At 45.0% G+C, this 22704-nt stretch overlaps 2 protein-coding genes and 1 long non-coding RNA gene across 12 annotated transcripts in view; 2 read left to right on the top strand and 1 right to left on the bottom strand.

Annotated features, from left to right (window-relative positions):
• The window catches only part of LOC137204883 (uncharacterized), a 62659-nt gene extending 60706 nt beyond the window's left edge, over positions 1-1953 (top strand). Inside the window, exon 4 of the mRNA XM_067702899.1 lies at positions 435-1953. Coding sequence (XP_067559000.1) covers positions 435-451 — 17 coding nt within the window. The 3' untranslated portion in view covers positions 452-1953. The remainder of the gene's footprint in view (positions 1-434) is intronic.
• Positions 1954-2068: 115 nt separating this feature from the next.
• TRAF3IP2 (TRAF3 interacting protein 2) overlaps positions 2069-22704 on the bottom strand; it is a 41127-nt gene continuing 20491 nt past the window's right edge. Inside the window, exons 3-9 of one of the 2 annotated variants that reach the window (XM_067702336.1) lie at positions 19483-19675; positions 15995-16173; positions 13855-13943; positions 10104-10172; positions 8912-9028; positions 5089-5163; positions 2069-2665 (exon numbers count right to left, since the gene is read on the bottom strand). In XM_067702336.1, the coding sequence (XP_067558437.1) occupies positions 2519-2665; positions 5089-5163; positions 8912-9028; positions 10104-10172; positions 13855-13943; positions 15995-16173; positions 19483-19675 (869 nt within the window). In that variant the 3' untranslated portion in view covers positions 2069-2518. The remainder of the gene's footprint in view (positions 2666-5088; positions 5164-8911; positions 9029-10103; positions 10173-13854; positions 13944-15994; positions 16174-19482; positions 19676-22704) is intronic. The other variant, XM_067702337.1, reaches the window with a different exon arrangement.
• LOC137204642 (uncharacterized) overlaps positions 16171-22704 on the top strand; it is a 40926-nt gene continuing 34392 nt past the window's right edge. For all 9 annotated transcript variants that reach the window (XR_010933769.1, XR_010933770.1, XR_010933771.1 and 6 more), the window contains exon 1: positions 16171-17174. This is a non-coding gene — a long non-coding RNA (uncharacterized lncRNA). The remainder of the gene's footprint in view (positions 17175-22704) is intronic.

The raw sequence follows: 22704 nt of genomic DNA, 5'->3' as shown, positions 1-22704 counted from the left end.
GTATACCTCCAGGAGACACTGGGTCATTTGTTGAATAAATCTACCATCAAAACCCAGAAAGTTTTCTAGGTTCACCGAATAAATGTCTGTAGACTGGAAGCCAGGGTGTTCTAGCCCAAGGGTGAGCTTAGCAGAGCCACGGGTGCTCTGCACCTCACTTTTCTCATGCCTGAAACAAAACTGCAGAGGTGCATGATTTCTAGGGTCCTTTCCAGACTGAAGATTCCCTGGCAGAAATAAATGATATGAGAATTAAATTTTCATTGGTGATTTCATTCATCCTTTCTCGTTTTGGTGGTGGTTTATTTGGTTCATGGGCCCTTATAGAACGATATACCTTGAAAAATATTGCATAATTCTTCAGGGGGAGAGGCATTTCTTCTTTGTGACATTTTCCCATACTCTAACTTTCCTTCTCTCTCATTTGCCACTAGGAGGTGGGTCTCACTGATTCTTCTTGGTTCATTAAGAAGAAACAGAAAGATCGTGTGTTTTGAGAGACTCTTTCTGGATCATTTCCCAGTGGTCACAGGACTTTGCAATTCATTTGGCAAAGGTGATGGTGACAATGGGGCATTTGGCAAAGTGGCTGATGAAGTGACTGAGGTTAAGAAGGCTCCTGGCAAAACATCATGAAACAGGGTCTGGAATGTTCGAAACGGAGGGCCTGCCTCCCTCGCAGACATGGCTCCGAGAAGAGCTCAGTCTTTAAACAGGTGATTTGTTTAATAGGAAGCAAAGAAAAACGGTATCAACAACAATTCTGGGGGGCACTGCGCTGAGAAAGAGCTAGTCTAATACTTTGATTGTAGCCATGAACTGAGATGCCTTTGAATAATACAGAAATTGAACTAACCAGGCAGATATTCTGAAACCAGTCACTGAAATTAAAAATCACGTTGTAAGTTTTCAGTTAGTCACTAAATATCAGATAAGACTCTAGCCTTGCACTCTGCACACGTCACCCCTAACATCAGTTTAGGTCTGAATAAAGCTTTGAGGCTAAGAGGTTATTATTACTGAGTCAGCCCTAGGCCACTTCCATCCCCTGCAAACCTGCAGATGAATGCATGAGGACCAGGGTAACTTCCTTCATCATTCACCTCGGGGAGGAATAGTGGCTGAGGGCTCAGAACAGGCCTCCGAAGTGAGGAAGGCGTAATAACATCACATTATTAAACCTCCACAAACTAGAAACATTTCAGAGTAATCATTGCTGATGCCACTTTTGTACAACTCTGTGTAGAATCTTTAATGATGGTGTCACCTCCAAAAAAGACAATAAAAAGAGAGGAGGAAGCCTTGATGTTTGTGTCTGGGGTGTTTTCCAGGCACTTTGAGTTAACTAAACAAGCACGTCAGTTTTACCAGGTCCCAAATGCTATGACTCTAAAGGTACTCGTCATAAAGTCTTACAAATGAGGACTTCGGGTATACTAGCTTTTCTTTTCTCTTCCTAGTTTTAAAAACAAAGACATTGGGCTTCCCTGGTGGCACAGTGGTTGAGAGTCTGCCTGCCGATGCAGGGGATGCGGGTTCGTGCCCCGGCCTGGGAAGATCCCACATGCCGCGGAGCGGCTGGGCCCGTGAGCCATGGCCGCTGAGCCTGCGCGTCTGGAGCCTGTGCTCCGCAACGGGAGAGGCCACAACAGTGAGAGGCCCTCGTATCGCAAAAAAACAAAAAAACAAAAATAAACAAAGACATTCACTGTACCCAGTAGACATCTAGGTTACAATGTAAAGAAAACTAGTGTTCTTTGCAATTCATCAGCAAGGTTTCTTATTTATAGTTGATAAGTACTCATCTTCCTAAGAACTATGATTTTATTTAGAATCATGGCTGTGTATGGTACAAAGTTGTTTTGTTCAAAAAATTCTACTGCAGGAATAAAGCTTTCAAGATTAAGTTAAAAGGGATTGTTTAACTCTCTGGCCTTAATCCTTTAATACAAAGTAGTCTGTTACATTTGTCTAATATTCTATTTAAGCAGCTTTATTGATGTCCCTGGAAGCACCTGCCTAGATAAATTAATATATATCTATGTCCTTTGAGATAAGTGAAACACAATTTTACAAAAGAGTAAATATTTTATTATTTGTACATGAATCAGTGTGGTCTAAAGACACACAGCAACTGGCTAACTCAGAAAAGTAGCCCAAAGTGATGGGAGAGTGTGGTCGTTGACATGTATTGCAATGTCACTTGTACTGTCTACTTGCTAAGTGCTGAGAGCCCGTTCTGGACACGTCACACTCTTAGAAGGAACCTGCAGTGGCCTTAAGAAGAAGGGAATGCAGAGCATCCGTGGCCTCTGTTTCAAAGACAAGGTCCTTTGAGGTCTGGGGTGGCCGGGAGGAAGAGGACTCTGCAGAACAGGTTTTCTGGGGTGGGAGGGCCCCTCAGGAAGGGACTGAAAACAACAGCCCTGAACGCTGCCACACAGCCTCAGCCAGAAGAGTGCTCGTCAGAACAGGGGCCCAAACGTGGCATGGCCCCCAGATCTGGGGATGGAGGGAGTCACAAGGGAACCACCTGAAGTGTGGGCAGAGGCCCTCGCGGGGGAGCCACATACTCTTCCTCTCTGAGCAGCCGCAGAAGGATATTTTTTTTATTCTTCGGCCAGCTGTAGACGTGAGTGTTCTGAAGCCAGGTGGGCACATGCTCCTAGGGGAGAGAGAGTGACAGAAGCAAAAGCCATTAGAGAAAAACCTGGACTCTAGATCCCAGATTCAGTTCCCAATTTTTCCTTCATGGGCGTCTCCTACTCAATTCTTCTGGGAGTTGTACTGTTTTGCTTTCGGAAGGGGTTCGAGTGTGAAATGGCTCTGGGTGCAAGCTGTGTAGCTTGTTATGGAAAGCACATGTGTCCAGCATCTTCCTTCAGTCTCCCAGGCTACCTGCCCTTTGCATCTCAGTGTGCTTTTCACCATGATCCCATAAAAGGGGTAGGACGGAAGTCATGCAGAGTGGTGTGAACTCCTCTGTGGCTTCCGCAGAAGGGTGCCAAGTCTTTGGGCTTAATCTAATTCATTATCCTTTCACTCCAGCGACAGGGCTGGCTCACAGAAGAAGCCCACCAGATCGCAGTTATCAGGCAAAAGCAGAACCTGTAAGCCAGGGATCGTGAGGGTGCAGTTTCAGAGTGCCCTTGGGGAGTGGACATTCTGTTGGGGAAAGAAAGACAATGAATAAGTAAAATATATAGTGGGTTCAACGGTAATGCAGGCTGTGGAGAAAAATAAAACAGAGAAAAGGGGTAGCAAGTGCTGGGCAGGGATGAAAGATTTGCAGTTTTAAATAGGGTGTGAGGGAGAGGTCTTACTGAGAAAACAAGCAAAGACGTGACAGAGTAGTGAGCAAGCTTTGTGGATGTCTGGGTCCAGGCAGCTAGGAGAGCCAGTGCAAAGGCCCTGTGGTGGAAGCATGTTTGCCAGTGCGGCCAGAGAAGAATGAATGAAAGAGAGTAGGGGAGGGGTTTTGGAAGTAGAGGGGGCTGTATCAGATAGGGCCTCAGAGATTTTTCACTGAGTAGATAGGACTCCTTTGGGGATTGCAGGATGAGCTTAGACAGGAGCACCTGCTGTAGGTCAGGCACCATGCTGGGTATTGATGATGCCCAAATGAAAAAGACACAATTACTGCCTTGAGGAGTTCACAGTCTTATGATGGAGTCAAAATGTAACTATTTTCTAGGCCATAACATGCCAAGTGGCCGGGGCAGCAGGGGGGTTGCAGTCTGCCCTGAGAGCGGGTAAACAAGGGGACTGTTTGAGGAAGTTTAAAAAACATTAACAAAACCAACTAAAAGCTGGTCTGCTTTTTTCTATCACCATAACGCTCCAGTAATTCTAAACAATTACTCCCGACAGCCCCAGCCACGCACCACTGACTCCAGGTACTATAATTAAGAGCTCTCAAGAGAGGGACTATTCAGTACATCGGCACGGGGGAGGAGAGGCTAGAGGGATTGGGTGCTATGGGGATAAGCAAGAGTTCGCCGGACACACAACCAAGGAAGGGCACGGCAGAGCAGTGGGAGCACAAGTACAAAGGCACAGAAACATGAAAGAGTGGGGCGTGTGTGAGGGCAAGCTGAAACAGGCCACCGTGCCCAGGGCGTAGTGTCATCTGTGCGCACGGTGGCGAGAGGGAAGGCCAGGCAGGCAGCACAGCCCTCTTCTGACGGGCCAAGCACGCCATACTAAGGAAGACCGATGTGATCTTGTAGTCAGTAGGAAACCACCACAAAATTTCTAAGCTGGACAGAGACAGATCAGATCTACATTTCGGATGTTCTTCTTTGATGGCAGCACAGGGGATGGCTTGTACAGGGTCAAAGCGGACACAGGGAGACCAGGAAGGACATGTTGCAGTGAGAGCAGTCAGAGCCTGGGCGAGGGATGGAAAGCACACTGTTGGCAGGCTGTGAACTGCGCAACCCCAGGGGTCCCGTTCCCATAAATGGAACCCTCCCTCACCCAGGGCAGAAGTCTCAGTGCAGTCCTGACATCTAGGGATCCTCCAGGGTGGGGCTGGGCCTGAGCACAGGGTGCCGTGGTGTGGCTCCCAAGATGTTTACTACACTGCTGCCTTCGCTTCTCCAAGCCTGGCGTGGGACCTCAGATGTTTTTGCCCCCGTTCTCCAAATCTGCTGGCCTGCCCTTCCAGTGAAAAAACCCTCATATGACCCACAGCAAAGTTCCCTTCGGTAACTGTATAGGTTTAATTCCCATATTCTACAGCTTTGAGAGCTGAACTATGTGTAACCAAACATTTCCGTGGAACAGCCTGCAAAAAATGCACACATCTCGACTTTTATGTGCAAGAGATAAGAAGTATCAGATGAACAGTCTCTTTTCGTCTCATGAGTTACAACACAAACTACTTCTCTGTGTGTGACGGCTGCTTGAACAATTAGGATGGTCTATCAGGTAAAGCTCTGAAACCTTCCTGATTCACGCTGCTCAACTGAGTGCTACAACCTGTTAATCTTTCTGGCAACACTGCTATCTCGAAGGATGGATAAAGGGCTGACAAGCTTTTCCATTTAAAATCCCAGATAACAAACAAACCGTTTGTTTGTTTACCTTCTTAGCATTTGGGAAGAGCACAGGGATGAATCTGAAGTTCATACTTCCTTGTTTTATGAACTCAATCTGCATCTGGAAAGAGAACACACTTGAAGGATTAATTTCAGGAATGAGGATGAATCAATGGTACTCACGATCATGCAAGCCCGCACGGGATTTTTATTCTGATTTCCTTCAGTGCCACACACTCATAACTTTAAACTCTCCATCACACATGTATGCCATCTGCTCATTCATTGGTCATGTATCGAAGGCCTATTGAAAGTCATGCTCTGTGGTCAGGGGGCCCGGCTGGCACCACCACCTTCTCCCCCATGCTGTGAAGGCAGGCCCCGCACCCCAGTGCCCGGGTCGTGCTCACACTGGGCTCTCCATCTTGTGCATATCTTTAACAATAGCTTCTGTCTCTCCCCAGTCTTCTAAAGACACTCACTTTATCTTCTCATGCCATGGGTCCCTTTGACAGTCTGGTAAGGACCCCTTCTCCAAATAAAATACGTAAGAAAATAAAACACCTAAGAGAACGAGAAAATCTAGGAAAATAAAGGAACTATTGTTACTGTTATTGAAAACCACTTGTCAAATATTTTTAAAATGTGTAAAAAATCAAAGATCTATTTGAGATTAAAAAAAAAAAGTCATGCTCTGTGCTGGACTTAGGGTTTCAAGGACTAGGATACTTTACAGGGTGTGCTGAGTTGCCTCATAGCAGTTCACAGAAGCCACTCATGTGCATCTCTTCCCAATTCTGTGTTCAGTGACTTCACATTGGTAGGTTGAAATCGGCCATGTGAGAGTATTTGTACCATGGAAATGGGCAAATGCTACAAATCAGGATCTTTTTTTTTTTTTTTTTGAGAACCAGTTTACCAGACACCATGGATATAATTCCTATCCTCACAAAGCCAGCGGTTTAATGAGCAGGCAGGAAGGAAAACTACCGACCACAGTGCAGTGTGAAAGGTATGAACAAATCGCTGTGGAAGCCCAGTGGGGGCCATCCTTTTCTACACCAGTGGTTTAAAGGAGTTACAAGGGAGTTGTCATTTGGATACTAAAAGAAAATAGGAATTTGGTCAGACAGGGAAAATGGGGGGAGGGGAAGAACATTCTCAGCAGCGGAAACAGCATGAGCAAATGTCTGGAGGTGTGAAGAAATGTTTGTGGGGTTGGGACCAGCCAGTAATGCGTTGAGGCCAGAGCACAGGAGGACAAGGGAGGCTGAGGGAGGCCGAGGGAGGCGAGGCTAGGAGGTCAATGAGGAAAGCTCCGTCTGCCAAGCTTTAGGTTTCCCACACCACTTCCAACTTGCTCTGACACTGTGGTGGCCCTGCAAGATTTAGCTGCCAAGAACTCTATCAAAACCAGAATTTTCAACGTGAGAGGAGTTAGAGCCTTTCAAATCCTGTAACCAGCACAAAGCTTTCAATCATCTGATGACAAAGGAGATGAGGAATTATGTGTTCCCAACTATCTCATCTTCCAACTGATTTTTATAACTGAGAAGTCTTCACCATGCATGGGAATAAAAACAGAACAGAGAAGAAAGTGACAGTGGTGATGACTGAAATCACCATAGAAACAGCCTCATAAACACTCACTCTTACACTCACACACACACACACACACACACACAGTCACAACACACACAAATCTTCCATGAGGTGTTTTCTCAGTGCCATCTCACATTAAAAATCAGAAGACGACACCAAAGGCATATTTTAAAATGACCCGAGTGAGGTGCAACTAAAAGCACCAACCACACGAACACAAACAAGTGAGAGGAAGGGTGTAGGGCCTGTAAGTTAAAAGTGAAGAACTGGATTTAGTCCCTGACTTCCAGGACACTGCATACTGTACAATTTTGCTTGTCCACTAGGCTACCCCGGTGGTGGTGCGTTTTCATCATCTCTTATGTTTCCAGAGATGGGCCTTCTGGGAGCCATTGGCTCTATGATGCAGTTACTCATGGGTACCTCCTCGCTCCCTCTGTCCTGGAGTTTCCTGCTGCTTGGAGGGGACCAGGAAGCCAGCCAGGTGGGCAGGAAGGCACTTCTGCAGCTGGCCTCTTCGACCCCTCCAGTGATGAGGAAGGGCCCGAGACATTGTTGCCCCAAGAAACCAAGTTTGGGGACAATCTGGTTCATGGTTGGGCACCGTCAGAAAAGCCCTGAGGTCCAGCTGCCTATTACTGCCTGGCGTCACCACACACCAGCAGAGCTTGACAGGACTTGGAGCCCTTCACACACAAGCGCTGTCGGCTCCAGGACTGGCAGTTCCTAGACATGAGTGCTTCGGGGCCATGCAGACAGCCGAGGGATAGCAGCACCCAGAACCAGCCATGACCTTTTAGGGCAGAAAGGGTGGCTTTCCTGGGCCTCACCAGGGTCTGTCAGGCTGGGTAAGAATGGAACAGGAGGGATACTTATCTCCTGACTCCTTGGCCTCACTCTCTGACCTCCCTACCTTGCCTCGGCTTTTGCTTTGCGTTGGTTCTGAGCTCAAGTAAGTGGTCGGCACTTGGTAGAAGAGGAGCCAGAGACTCTGAAGACCCAGATGGGGAACACCCACCCAGCCAGCCTGCCTTTTTCCGGTACTCCCGACCCACAGGACAGACCTGGATTTCAGTCCGCCTCCCCTGAGGTGAAGCTGCGTGTCCCTGACCGCCTGACTGCCTCCTGCCTGGTCCTGCTTACTTATTCCATCTGGGCCATGTCTGCTTCCTGCCCCATCTTCCTGTCTTAATCAGTGACCTTTTATGCCCATTCCAGGTGCCTTCCCCCCTTGTGGAATGCTCGAGCTGAAATGGAGCTTACAAGTTCTAGACCAGTGAGTTTCAAGCCTTTTTAAGTCTCAGAATCCTTGGTAAACCAGCCTGAGAAATGCAGACAGCTCTGGGTAGGGTGGGAGGCCCAGGGCCCCCAGCACATATGGGCACCTAAAGGGACTCTACAGGAGAGTGTGACAGTCACAAGTCTAGCCCGGCATCCTAGTCAAACAGGCACCATCTCCACAGGCTCTATACAGTCATGAAAAGCAGGGAGGCTGCTTGTCCATAACACAGCCAGTTCCAAAGCTGGTGATACTTTCAGTCAGAATGTTCTGTCAGATGCTAAGTCGAACTTCCTATAAATGTCTCCCCCTGGTTTGAGTTTGACCAGGCCCCCATAGTTCAGGTGTTGCTCATATATCATGAGCTAGAAACATCCCTTCCCTTGACCGAGCATCTGATCTGTGCCATGTGCTCCACAGATATTATTTCATCCAATCTTCACAACAACACGGTGTTAGTGACCCATTTTCTGAATAGGGACATGGAGGCACAAAGAGGTTTAAGCCTTTGGCCGGTGGTCACACAGCCTGTGCAGGAGGAAGCTAGATTTGAACAGTCTCTTTGACACAACAGGCGGTGTCCTTCTGGCTGCACTACTCTGGCTCTCTGAAAAGGCAGGGGACAGAACAGGACACAGATGCAGGAGCCCACTCCCCTCACGGCCCTGTCTCCCGCCACCCCACCACACCCCCCAGGTTTCACATTTGTTGACAAACAACCAAGCCAGTGAAGCACTGCTTTCCAGAATCTTGGAACTTAGAGATCACACGTTAATCTCCCTGTTACTGAGAGGTACACTGAGTCCCAGAGGTGTGGGGACTTGCCCCAGGTCCTGAAGGTAGGCGGAGCGAGAACCAACACCCGCCTCTCCTGCGGGGGTTCTTCACCCATCAGCCGGCTGGTCTCTGGTGAAGGACAGGCCTTCACAGAAGAAAGTGCCCGACTCCGAGGGCCCAGGGCCGGCGAGGTGCTGGTTTCCTCACTCACCATTCGATGAATGTACTTAGTATGTAAGCCATGCTCATCCTCGTCCAGCTGCGACTCAGCACCTTCCACATCCTGTTTGTATTTGGGGCTGATTGCTACAATTATCATCACTGTCTTCTGTTAATGAGAGGGAGAAAGCATGTTTATGGAAGTGTGGTCCATTTGGTGAAGGCAGGCTGGAAACCTGCCAGCAGGACTGTGAGCCTTCTCTGATACACTGCAGGATGGAGGGCCGGGCCTCCATCCGCAGAAAGCGAAAGGCACGGCCCCAGCCCAGGCAGACTCCTGCCTCCCCTCCTCCCCTGTCTCCCTCCCCAGCTCCCTTCAAACATCAAGAGCGAATGGCTCCGGCTCTCCTAGATGGACACGGTTCTGCCCACCGATTTCTACAACCATCGCTAATAAACGTCTAATGAAAACCGGAATCACTAAGTGACTCTGCATTGTGGCAAAATGGCTCCGCAACGACAACGATGAAAACCCCCTCCCTCGGGCAGCAGGATCTAAGCTGTCAGTTACTGCACCCTTGACTGCCCTGCTTGCCGAGGAGCAGACCCTTCAGCACAAAGCAAACATCAGGCTGCAGACAAAAGGAAAAGCCTCAAAACCCCAGCCTGCTGAGACTCTGTCCCCCACCGCTCCCTCCGAAAGAGGCGGCCGACACGGACAGGCTGGCAGCAATCAATTTCTATCTTGTTAAAGCACAAAGTGTCCCAGTGGTCGGTATAGATTCTGTCAGTGGAAAACAAATCACAAGGCTGTGAGGGGGCGCCGGGGGCGCCGGGGGCTGTGGGCAATGTGCTGCACGGCCTGTGAGGCTGCCCTGGAAACCCCTTCAGCCTGATCCCACAAAACATTTGGGGTGGCCTCAGATTCAATTGAATTCTGCCGCTCCCTCCCCACTCCCCGCCTTCATTTCCTCCTTTCCTATTCTGGTCAAAAAATTGTTTGCTCTGATTGTTATCAACCACCTGTGTCTGGTTCGACAGTTACTTCCTGCCTGTGCATGTCCAGGAGGGTGACCCCATCCTTCCTTTCCAAGTCTTTGCACGGCTGCCAACAAGGGAAGCTTTGTTGGGACTTTGTCTGCTTTGCCCTTGGTGGGTGTGCCAGTGCTTCTTTGATAAAATAACTCCCCAAGCAAATTGTCTTACTCACAAGAAAAAAGTTCAGAATTTTGGAATGTACTTACATCCCTAAGGTAGCGTTCCATCCACTTAATGATATCAATGCCTCGGATTCTATCCTCAAATATGTCAATCTACAAGAAAAAGATGTGGAAAGTGACTCTTAATGAGAAGCTCTGTCTAGATGCAAAGGAAGAGAAAGCACAAGAAGCTATATATATTTAAGACTGAAAAAGTCACTAATGCTTTTTGCAAGGAGGAGCCGGTAAATGTAAAAATCAAGATACAATTTTCTTAAAATGTTTCCTATTTCAAGATTAGTAGGCATTTGAGTATTTAGTATTTGTAATTATGTTTTAAAAATCTGAGAGACATAGTAGACCACCAGGTGCATGTAAGCCAGCAACATACGCATATATATATATATATATATATATGTCTGTAATTTGGAAGGCAAACATGATTCTGGAGCATTTTAATGGATGCGTAACATTGTGTACTGAGATACGATATGGTACTTTGCTTGCATTAGCCAGGTCATTATTATGGTATTATGTCCAGTTTCGATCTATATATTTAGAAAGGATTGCATGAAACTTGAAACAAGTCCAAGAAACAGTCACAAAAACAATTACTGAGATGGTGGGGAAAAGGTTTATGATGAAAGTCAAGAAGTAGAACTCCTGGGCCTTGAAAAAACTGGTATTAAATATCAAGCCTTCGAAGGGGAGAAAAACCAGTTATTTTCTGTTTTACAGAAGACTAAATAAGAAGGCCTTTCTTGGGCTCAGCCTTGTTCTGAAGCCAGAGAGCATTGTTTTTGTGCACAAGGTGCTCACGATTGGAAGAGGGGTTATATACGGAAATGGGCGATACAAGGAGAGTGTCCTCGAAGAGGGGTTATTTGATTCAGCCACACTGCTCCCAGATCAATGCTCCTACATGTTATGCCGCCATTTAGGGCCCATCAAGTCAAGTCCCAGCCATGCAGCAAGCTTCTGTGCCACCCATGATCCAGGCTTACCTCTCTTTTCCACGCGTGTCCTGTCTACTTTACTCCCCACACTGGTGTCCCCTGCACCCTAAAGCACAGTGCAAGCCCCCCTGCTCTGTGAATCCTCCTCACGCACTGACTTCCTTCTCCTCACCTTAATGAACTCTACCCCTTTGTGACCACTGGTGGTGCTAGACGATGAACACATTATTACAGCATTCTTTCATTTACTGAATGTCTTATTGATGTCTGCCTTATCTCTTCAACGTGGTTCTAAGCTTCCTATGGAACAAGATCCTGCCTTGTGTACACCAAACTCAGATACATATAGTACAAATATGAGTTCAGAATGTCCTTCTTTTTAACTGATGGAACATCAAAAATGGAATGGCTTTCCTTTTGGTTTGGACGATTCCTGCTTTAAAATGTCCAATGGCCAGTGACTACACTAGGTAATCTTGAGAGAGCTTCTGCAGCTCTCCGAGGTTGTACCAATTATCCATTTCTGTTCTACGAGAGAGAAGCAATGTGATGTCAGGGCTGGGAAGAGACAGGCAGCTTGGCTTTCCTCTTGGCTCCTGCCCTTCCCACTTGCATGACTTGGGAAACATTCCCGAAACTCTCTAAGTCTTAATATTTTCATTTGTAATATGTGGTTAATAAACCTGCTTCCTAGGGTGGTTGTGAGGATTAAAATGAGTTAGTGTGGAAAAGGCATATCAAAATGCCAGACATGAAGTAAGTACTCAATAAATGGTCATTCTTATTATTACCCCAGCACCTAAATCCTTCCTCGCTATGGAGGTGGACATTCTGGGCGGCACAATGTGCTGGAGATCTTCCATTAGTCTCTCCAGAACTCTACTAAAATCCACAGCTCCTGTCAGGCCAACTTTTCCACCCAGCCACTATTATGAACTGAATCGCGTCCCTCCAAATTCATATGTCTCAACATATGTCTTAACCCCCAGTGCCTCAGACTGTGACTGTATTTGGAGATAGGGCCTTTGAAAAGGTGATTAAAGTAAAACGGGGTCTTATGGGTGGGCCCTGATCCAATATGACTGGTGTCCTTATAAGAGGAGATTATAAAGAAAGACCAGAGGAAAGACCAGGTGAAGACACAGGGAGAAGATGGCCATCTACAAGCCAAGGAAAACACCTCAGAATGAAAGCAACCCTGCTGACACCTTGATCTTACATTACTAGCCTCCACAACTGTGGGGAAATAAACGTCTGTTGTTTAAGCTCCCCCACCTGTGGTATTCTGTGGCAGCCCTGGCAAGCCAATATAGCACCCCCTTTAGGTTGCAGGTGTTGCTGTTCCCTTGCCTCTTTAGACCTCCTGCTTTTGCTAGTCCTGGGATATTGAACTATTTATTCCCTGTGGATTCCCTAAAACTCACCTACAACTTTGAAAATTGTCCCTTTATTAAATTACCCATTAAGTTTATTTTTCTCCACTAAGGGGACCTTGATGTATCAATATAGTAACTTAGCTGTCCAGGATGGGGTTATGGGATTCTACCACAGGCTTCAGAGTGATGAGGATCAAGGACAATTTTAAACTTGGCCTAAGCAGCCCCTGATTGTTAAGGTCACAAAAACCTGTCCTCTTCTCCAGAGACAATCACTATGTTTATTTGGAAAGGACCCAAAGTAAGATCTTTTCTGAAATGTTGACCTTATGTCTTGTAATTTGATTTTATATCATGGTTGTCACAGTGTTTCTTATCCCAGAAATGAGAAACTGAAATGTTGGTCTCTATACAGTCGTGTATTTATATAGTCATGAAGTTGGAGTGTATAAAGTATATACTTCTAACAATTTTCATGTACTTCCATTTAAAAATAATTATAGACTGAAGAAAAAATTTGAATAAAACTCGTGTCAGAAATGCTAAATAATCTTTAAAATTGACATTTAGCTACTAAATGTCAACATTTATCCTTTATCCTTCAACATTCCTATTTGTAGATATTTCCCTTAATCTTTCACCACTCTTTAGAATTGACCATCTCTAAATACCCAGAGGAGGTCTCTGGGAAGGAAGAGAAGCGATCTCAGCGTTTGAGGAAAGCCAGTCCTCCGAGTAGCCTCCTGTGGTTCTCTATTTATCCTAAGGAAAACTTACATGGGTTTAAGCTGAGCTTTTTCAAAGCACTGCAGGGGACTTGAAGAGCATGTGCTTCCTGAGATTTCTTAGGCTAAGATCACAGTGAACAGCAGGGCTGGGGCGTCTACCTTCCTGAACTAGCCTAGACCAGCCGAGAACCTGGCCAGGTACCTCCCTGTCCAGAAGCATTGCTGCTGCAGCAAAGTGCGGATGGACCAGCAGCTTCGCACAGTGGGGCCCCCAGGCTGCAGGGGCCTCCACTGCAGACCTCACGACCCAGTGCAGAACGAAAGGACCTTGTAAGATGAGTAGGTGACCTGGTGAAGCCTGCAGCCTCCTGTACCACAGGAAGCATAACCAAAGCAGGCATGATTGGTGAGGATGGGCAAAGATGCCAAGTGCAGTGAGAGCCCGGCGTTTTCCTCAGGCCGGGCACCAGCTGCATACGTGCTCAGCGTTTATGCCGTTCTGGCTGTACGGAGGCACTCGGGGTCGCTCAAAAGGCATGCAGGAAAAACATGCTGGAGACTTTGGAGAGTTTAAACTCTAGAAAATAATTACCTGAATCCATAAGCATTTAGTTCATAATCACGTAAATCAAATAACATAGCTTAAAACATCAACAGCTCTTTATAATTTTTCTTGTTTTTCTTTTCATTATACTCACTTTAACAGTTCAGTCTTCTCTTTGGATAAAATACTTACTGCAGTTTGGAAGCCATTTACCAACAAAAAGTTCACAAATTTCACCACCTCCATGGCCGTGTCCATAGAATAAGTAATAAAGACTTTCCCTAAGAGAGATTTTTCACATTTATTAGAAAATAGTCAAATTATTCTATTCTAAACCACACTTGAAAAGTGTATGCAATGTCTTTTGTCCTTCTAGAATAATGAAGGGAAGCCTCAGGATGGGAGTGGTCTAAGGGCTATGGCTACAGCAGGGTGAACTGGTGTCCTCAGGACATAGATCTGCAGGCCCAAAGGGGCAGGGGGTTCTGTCCAAGGGAATGCAGACTGCTCAGGGTGCATGGAAAGGAGAGAGGGTTCTGGCAGGCTGAGACAAGCAGAGGAGGTCTTTTGAAAAACCACATGATGCGTTAACAAAAAAATCCATCACCCAGAACCTGCGGGGCCTTAAGATCAGGCCACCCCTGGTATATTAGAGACACTTGGCTCTGTGCCCAAAAAATACTCTCACAGCGGGCCAGGAAGTTGAGCCCTGCTAAGGGGCCACCCAGCAGTGTCCTCTTTTGATCTCATGATGCTCTCCGCTGCCCTGAACTTGACAAGAGCAAGAGAGGAGAGGGAGAAAATGGTTCTCCTCCCCCTTCTCCCCTCACTGGTGGGGGAAAGGCCAGGAAGTTGGAGTAGACTAAAGCGCAGCTCAGAAATGTTACTAAGAACTTCAGCAGCTTGAAGGAGAGAGCCCGCCTCTGGCAGGTCCAGCATCATTGACTCCCTTGCTTCTCCCTGAGTCAGCCTAGAGCAGCAGATGGGATTGTGCCCATAAGCCTAACCCAGTCAGGGTGAGAACCAGTGTTTTCCCAGGCTAAAGTCTTGGGTAATTATCTGGCTAGCGTGTTAATGTGGTAGATGAATAATCTCTCTGTATTGGCTTTTAGTCTGGAATCAACTGGCTACATCTCAGGAAGCCCTGGGGCAGAGGGTGGAGAAGAAAGCGGGGATTGGAGAGAACCTACTTATCTACGCTTAGGCTCTTGTTTTTTGAAGCACAGCTCTCAAATGGAAGTATGTTCAACGGTCATGTTGACTCATTTAAGCAGCCAGGCATATTGATAGCACTCTATTTTCTTCTCGACACCTAATATTCAACCAATTCCTCTGTAAGAATTTTAGGACTCCCTTTATAGGTTATGGTAAGATAAATATGGTCTATAAACGGACACCCAGACTATATCCTAACATCTTCCATTCTCCAGAAATGCTCGAAATTTAAATGTCTAAGATTTTAAGATTAAAACAAAATTTTTTAAAAAAAAAACAACAATGGATCATTGTCATAGAAATCTTTCAGAGCCTTAAATGACCAAAGAGCATCGATTCCCCCAGTTGGAATTAACAAATGCAAAGGGCTTAATTTTAAGTTGGTTCAAAGCAGTGCCTAGATTTGGAAAGGGCTTATTAGAATTCCAGCAAGCACAACAGAATATAACAATTCACAAGTAGTGACTGTTTTCTTAAGATTTCTGGAACTTACTGTCCTGACAGACCTTAATATGAGAACATTTTGGTGATATTTCAAAGTGGTTCTGGCTGCAAAATGTGGAAAAAGCATCATCACCTGACACTTAGTCGAATGTTTCTTTAAATAAGAGGCTTAGTTTGCATTTGGTTGTAAAGCAGTATGGAGAATGTGAGACTGCTTTTTCCAAACAAGATTGCTTATTCCTACAGGAAATGACCTCGTTCTTGAAGGCTGCTGCTAATTTATGGTGAGACGCTAGATCCCTGGCCAATACCACATGGACATCTAATCAATCTATCCAGGGACAAGTCCACTTAAGAGCATCATTTAGAAGAGGGAAAAAGCGTGGGGGTCATTTGTTGTTGGAGTACATGTTGAAGAAAAAGCTAGTCGTTAAGCACTTTGTGAGTATTGCAGGTAGTGTCAGAATCACTACAAACAGGCCTACAAAATGCTGGTTACTTTTTTTTTTTTTTTTTGCTGGTTACTTTTTTAACAAAAAGGAGAAAAGGAAATTTCATTTCACTGTGTAGTATGTGAGAGATATCCAAGATTATAGATGAATAATCATCAAGTACTCTTAAAGTATAAGACCTGACAAGAAGAAGGAAAAAAACAACATCGCAAACAACTTACGCAGTTCTTCTGGCAAATTGCTTGTTTTCAGAGTTCCTCTGGCTGGAGGGTTACTTGGGGGTCTAGGGATAGCAGCTGGGGATGGAGTCTGGGGACCCTCCGGTCTCAACTCTGCAGGACACTCCAAGGACCCCTCAGGAGCACCAGCTCTATGAGGTGGCTGGTTATAAAGCCGGCCCCTGGAAAGGAATACATTCACAGTAAATGTTCATGTTTTATAAACACAAACCTAGGGGGACAGAAAGCCTTTAATGACTATGGGAAATACCAGTGAGCTCTCTCTCTCCTCTGCCTCCATTTCTTTCCTGACCCAGAAGGACAGAGTTTTTTTCTGCAGAGATTTTGGTCAATGAGCAATTTGGGGGGCTGCCATTTATAAGGGCCTGTGCTAGGGGTCAAAGAGGGAAGCAGGATTTGATTTCTCAATTTAAGGACTGTCTAATGGGGAAGATAAGTCTCAGGTACAGTTCGGACAAGATCACCAAGAAAACAAAGTAATACAATGGGTGACATACAAGGTTTGGTGTTTAGGCATTCTGATAAAAAGACAACTTTTAGCTCACAATAGATAACATTTAATTATATCTCAAAAGATAGAAAAGACCATGTAGGTTTAAAAGTATCTATGTTAATATACGAATGAAAATCTGATTTTGAAGACCCTTTAAAGAGGTTTGTACCATATTATTATATGGCATCTTTATTATTATTTTGGTCACCCAAATATTCCCATGAACAGTCTGCTGAGAGGAACAACCAGATGCACTCGTGTGAGATTTGGAAGGTAGATGGAAATGGAGGCCATGCTTCTGCCACTTCTGTGGTTTCTGTTGTTCAGGGCTGTCTGTCATGAGGTGCCGAGTTCATCAGGAGGCATCCCAGTGTCCCGTTACAGCTTCACAGTGTCAAGGGCAGGGCATGGGCATCCGTGTTTTTGCCAGTGCAGACCTAGCAGGAACAAAATGTTTCCAGTAGCTGAGGTGGTGGCAACTTCCGGATTCTGGAGTGTGCTGTGGCAGCATGGCCTAGAATGGAGGGCTCCGCGGTGGCTTTCTGACCCTCCGCCTCTCTGACCATGCCAGAGGAAGCAGCCTCTCTGGTCTCCTGTTCTGTGACTTTGCTCTGGGATCATTCCTGGAAGTCCAGCCTAAAACTCGCTCCTCCAACCTCCAACAATGTTGTAAGTACCCAATTCCCTATATTAAATCCCTTCTGTTTACAATAGCTAGAGTTGCTTCTGTTTTCTGTAACTGAATTCTAACTGATATGGAGACTAAAACTGTGTCTGTAATGTTTTATTTCTTCAAAAAAATATGAAGTAAATGTGGCATTGTTAACATTTTAAAAAACGTAGGTAGTGGGAACAGGAATGTTTGTTATTTGTTATGTTTGAAATTGTTTTATATTCTAAATTTTACAAAAGTTTTGAATATAAAATCTGTGTGTATATGCCTAGATTGTTGCTTATGATTTCATATTTTTACCCGAGAGTATTAAAAAAATTCTGAAAGTCCTATGTAACAAGATTTAAAATAAAATTATACAGAATCTCAACTATATTATATTTCTAATTGTGAATGCTTGAGGAAGTTATTTTTATTTTATATTAATGTAGAAAAAATTTTTTTACGAAATATGCCTTCATCTAATGGGGATCCAGTTCCATATTCTTTTTGCATTAAATGCCTTTGTACCCAAAGTTGCTTAGTTGTTATAAAAGACGGTTGCTTACTTGACAAAGCAAAGGCCTTGATAATATTCAAAAACTTTCATATAAAACAATATTCATGGAGAGTAATGACAGAGTAAATTTTCTGTATTAAGGTTCTCTTTCAAAAGACCAGTAAGAGGAGAATTAGCTTCATTACCTGTACTTATTTTTCATTATCTTAAAATGATAAAATAAATCCAAGGAGACCATAGCAGGCTTAAATTGATGTTACAAAAGCAGTTACTCTGTACTACATTTGCTATTCTTCTGCATATCTAAAATTATTTCAAAATAAAAGTTTAATTTAAAAATTACTATTGCCTCTCCTATTCAACAGTAAACATAAAGATGCTTAAATTTTGTTTGTTTTCTTGGAATTTTAGATATTTTTTCTGCAAGAGTGCTTATCTGGCTGTAAATCATTACTTAATTCCATTATATAAATTCCATGCAATTTTGTTTTTAAAAAAATAAGGCATCTGTCTGCAAAGAAAATCTGAGGGCTTGTCGGCTTTTGAGTGAAGAGGAAAGGCAGATGTGCCTTATCTGCCATTGTAAATAGAGTGGGCTTTTTTCTTTCAATAAACTTTTGGATCTGATTACCGATTTCTCTATTTCTGAAAAAAACTGCTTTAATAGGACCTTCATATCTCATTCCATTCTCAAAACAGAATATAGATTTACTCTGAGTGGTATATAAAAGTCGTGCTTGAGCAAGAGCAAACATTTTATCTACTCTCTTTCCAATTTTGTCATCAATTAGGAAGCTCCATGTACATGAGTTGTTCCTGTATGTTTTAGATCTATAAATTAAGAGAAAAGGAAAACTTGAAGAGTCAAAAGAAAACAATGGGGCTTCCCTGGTGGTGCAGTGGTTAAGAATCTGCCTGCCAATGCAGGGGACACGGGTTTGAGCCCTGATTGGGAAGATCCCACAGCCCGTGGAGCAACTAAGCCCAGTGCCACAACTACTGAGCCTGCGCTCTAGAACCCACGAGCCACAACTACTGAGCCTGCACGCCTAGAGCCCTTCTCCACAACAAGAGAAGTCACTGCAATGAGAAGCCTGAGCACCGCAACGAAGAGTAGCCCCCGCTCGCCGCAACTAGAGAAAGCCCGCACGCAGCAACGAAGACCCATCACAGCCAAAAACAAATAAATAAATAAATTTACAAAAAAAAAAGAACAATGAAGAGAAATATGATTAAAGGATTAAACAATTAAAGTCAAGAAAAACCAAAACTGTTTTTCTTGAAGAAGTATCGGAAAGACCTAATAATGGTGTTCAACATGTGTGAATTCTTTTATTACAAAAGAAAATAACAGGTTATTTTAAATTTCTATTAAGAATGAATTGAATTTAAAATTTCAAAGTAAGAAATGGTCTTAAACAGGTGTAGAAACTAAGGATATAAAAAAGAACTTCATAGCTTTGGAAGTCAGCCATAGTAAAAATAAAAAACTATTTCGGGGGCTAAAAGGCCAGGGGATCTGAAAGTAAAAGAAGCAGGTGTGACTTAGCATCTTAAGAGCCTTTCCTTCAAGAGCATTTTGACTAGTCACCAGTGGCTTTATGTGTCTGGTAAAGAGATTCTTATCAACCAGTTTCCCTTTCCTCCTGACCTGAAAAGTCTAGGTGGGGTGTTCCAGTGTGGGACTTGGTCAGCAGCCTGGGTAGCAAACCAACAGAGAGTTTAGATACATTTTGATTTTGATTGCATTGGCATCATTCTTTTTCATGTTAGAACTGTTTGAAATTTGGCCCCATCGTACTTACTGATACCTCAGGAGCCCTAGGGAGGAGCAGTCTCTTTGTGGAGGCCTCTCCTCTTGGTCCCAGGGGCTGGGATAGTTCAGGACGACCTTCTGCACAGGGTGCAGGCCTCTCACACTGGCTCCAGGTGGGGCCTGCCCAGGTAGAGCCGGCTGGATCACTTGCTGGTAGGCTGTTCGAGGGTAGTCGTGGCCATCTGCAGGTAAAGACAGCAAAGAAAACAGGGAAGGCTGACCCTAGCTCCTTTGTGTGAAAGGAGAGGTAAGCTCAGTGCAAATTTTTGTCTTGATACCAACTGAGGGTTCCAGATAACGTTTACCACCTCTAAGATGTTTGCCATATTTCTGTACTATTATTTACTTGATTGCTTTCATGAAATTGAGTCATTGTTTTTATTTTTTTCCTAAATAAAAACATCTGTGAAATCATGAGTTTGGTGTTCTAATTGGAAAGTACAAAGCTCCACATAGGCCCCTATTTAAATAAGATGCTTAAAATAATCCAAACTGAGCCTATTCCAGCTGCCTGGCTGATAAAGACTAGGACTTGGAGGGCATCTCTAAGAATGGGGAGGTAGGACCACAGAGACCCCTTTGGTCTAGGACAAGATATACTGCCCAGGTTTTGCTGTTACAGCTTTCCTGGGGCAGGTGAGATACATCCCAAGGGACCCAGATCACCACTATTCCTACCATAACTCCCCAAGTTTTTAGAACCCAAGGCTAGGAGAAATTATCCTCAGGATAGATACAGAATCACTACTTGCTCTTTTCCTTCCCTGGACACACACACACACACACACACACACACACACACACACACACCCCCCAATCCCTCAAGAAGAAGTAAATGAATGAAAACTTGGCTCATACCTCTGGGAAGTAACCAACCAGTTGGCAACACCTCCCAACTTTCTCAGTCCTCTGTTGCTAAAGGCTATGTGCACCTGGGGCCAGGGCAGTTAGAAGAGGGCAGTCTCAGAGCAAAGCCAGGCCTGGCAGTGATTTATATGAATTTGTAACCTAGGAGAAAGTTGGTCCCAGCCAGGCCCAGGAGTAGCAGAGTCCCAAAGGAAGAAGGGCAACCTGCCTGACCAGGTGAGAGAAGAGAAGTGAAGGTCAGAGGAGGGATGCAAGGGAACCCAGGAAGGGTGGGAGAGGAAGGCTCTGGGGGAACTGTCTGGGCCCAAAGGGGCTCAGGTGTGGGAAATCTGAGAGCTCTGATATATCTTAGGGGTGGGCCTAGCTTGGAGAGGGACTGGAGAGAGCCAAGTGGATAACCCTGCAAAATGAACCATGAGCACATCCTGGTAATCCAAGCATTGCCACCTCTGCCCAAGTAAGAACTTGGAGGATGGAGGAGGCATAGCTAGTTAGGGCAAGAAAGAACCTTGGTTTTCAAAAGATATTTATTGGTCTTTATTCTTTTTCTGATTATATAAATAATAACCAATTTGCCTGCTGTGTAGGTAGGATACGTGCCGGGATATAAAGTGAAATAAAACTAGGAAGTGAGCAAGAAAGTAACAGATAAAGAAGGTTGGAACCAGAATGTGGAGAGCGAGAATGTGGTTGAGAACTTTATGCCTAGTTTGGTAAGTAGTCAGGAACCACTGAAGTTTTCATGGGAACATCTAGGGGACTATTGGCCTCAAGTACAGAAGACAAATAATATGTGTATTCACTTCACTAGTGTGGCCCCACTGTCTGGACTCAGGAAACTTGGCTGACTGACCCTGGAAATGTGCCCAAGCCAGTCTCTCAAGCATGGTCAGAATCCCTGGATTTAGTCTATTGTCTGCTCTGACCTGTGACATCAGCTAGGTCCTTCCTGTCCTGCTTCCTTTGGCAAAACTGACCACACCCCTCTTAACCCAGGTTGTCTCCTGGCCCTGACCATGACCCTTGCCCTGCTATTGCTTAGGCCTGGTTATGATATTAGGGGCTTAAGGAAAGGGAGGAGGATAAAAGGATCTGACTGAGTCTATCCCAGCCCGTTGGCTGATAAAGACCCGGACATGGAAGGCATCTCTAAGAATGGGGAGACAGGACCACAGAGCCGCCTATGGTCTAGAACAAGATATACCACTGAGGTTTTGTCTTTACAGCCTTCCTGGGGCAGGTCAGACACATTGCAAGGGGTCCAGCTCACCAGTTGGAGTTCCAGGGCTACAGGGCTGGTCTCTCCTGCTGCTGTTTTCCCTAGCTGGAACAGGGTTAAAAAGTGCCACTGCTATCAGGTCACTAGGCCAGCCATGTTTTTAGGTGAGTCTTGTATGAGTGGACCATTTACAAAACCAGCTATAGGTACAAACCTCCAGAGATTTCCCACTGCATTTAAAATCCGCCTTGCAGGATCGGGTCTCTGCCCTTCTTGATTTTACCTCCTACTATACTCTGCTCACCAAGCCCCAGCTATCCTGGCTGTCTTTCTTCTTCTTGAACGCCCCAAGCTAGTACCCCACCTCTGGGACCCTGAGTCTGCCATCCGCTCTGCCTAGACTCTTTTGCCCTGTGTCTTTACAGATCAACATCTCGACATTCAGGGTTCAGCTCAGATATCACCTGTTCACCAGTGAATTCATCTGTTCAAATCCTTTCTCCCTATTTTATTTTCTTCCTAGTGCTCATCATGTTTGTATAAGTAAGCAAGACCCTTACTTGTCAACTTCTTACCTGCCTTCCCTACGAGACTCTAAGCTCTGTGAAAGCATGAACTGTGTCTGTTTGCCACCACATCTCCAGGCACAGTGCCGACACCCAGGGGATGCTCAATAAATGAATGAATGAAGACTGAAGAGTTACAAAGCCAACTTCACACACGCACACAAGCGAAGCCATGGAGCACTACACAGTCTGCCTGCTAGGTCTTGGGTCTTCTAGACTGTCTATGTCTCATCTGCTCTCCATCTGCGGTATTTTTCAGTGTCTCCTCTGGAAGTAGGAAGAAGGAAGACAAGGAGAAGAGGAGCAACGTTGCCAGTGGCCTTGAAAGTTTTTAATGCTTAGAGCCATTCTTGTTTCCCATATCCATTAAAAAGTGGCTAATAAGGTTTTATTTGCTTTAAAAGGACTACCAAGCTCTAATCACAGGGTTTATTTCTTTTCCAGAAGGTGGATGTTAGTGCTGTTAATCAAAAGCCTTTGAATCAAGGACATATGATTTCTAACAGATTATTCCTCACACAACAGGTTTTTGTCTCATAGCAACTAATCATATCATTAA

Source organism: Pseudorca crassidens, chromosome 13 (assembly GCF_039906515.1).
Source record: "Pseudorca crassidens isolate mPseCra1 chromosome 13, mPseCra1.hap1, whole genome shotgun sequence".
NCBI classification, from domain to species: domain Eukaryota; kingdom Metazoa; phylum Chordata; class Mammalia; order Artiodactyla; family Delphinidae; genus Pseudorca; species Pseudorca crassidens.
Note: the sequence above shows the minus strand (reverse complement) of the source record. Positions and strands in the feature narration are given on the sequence as shown.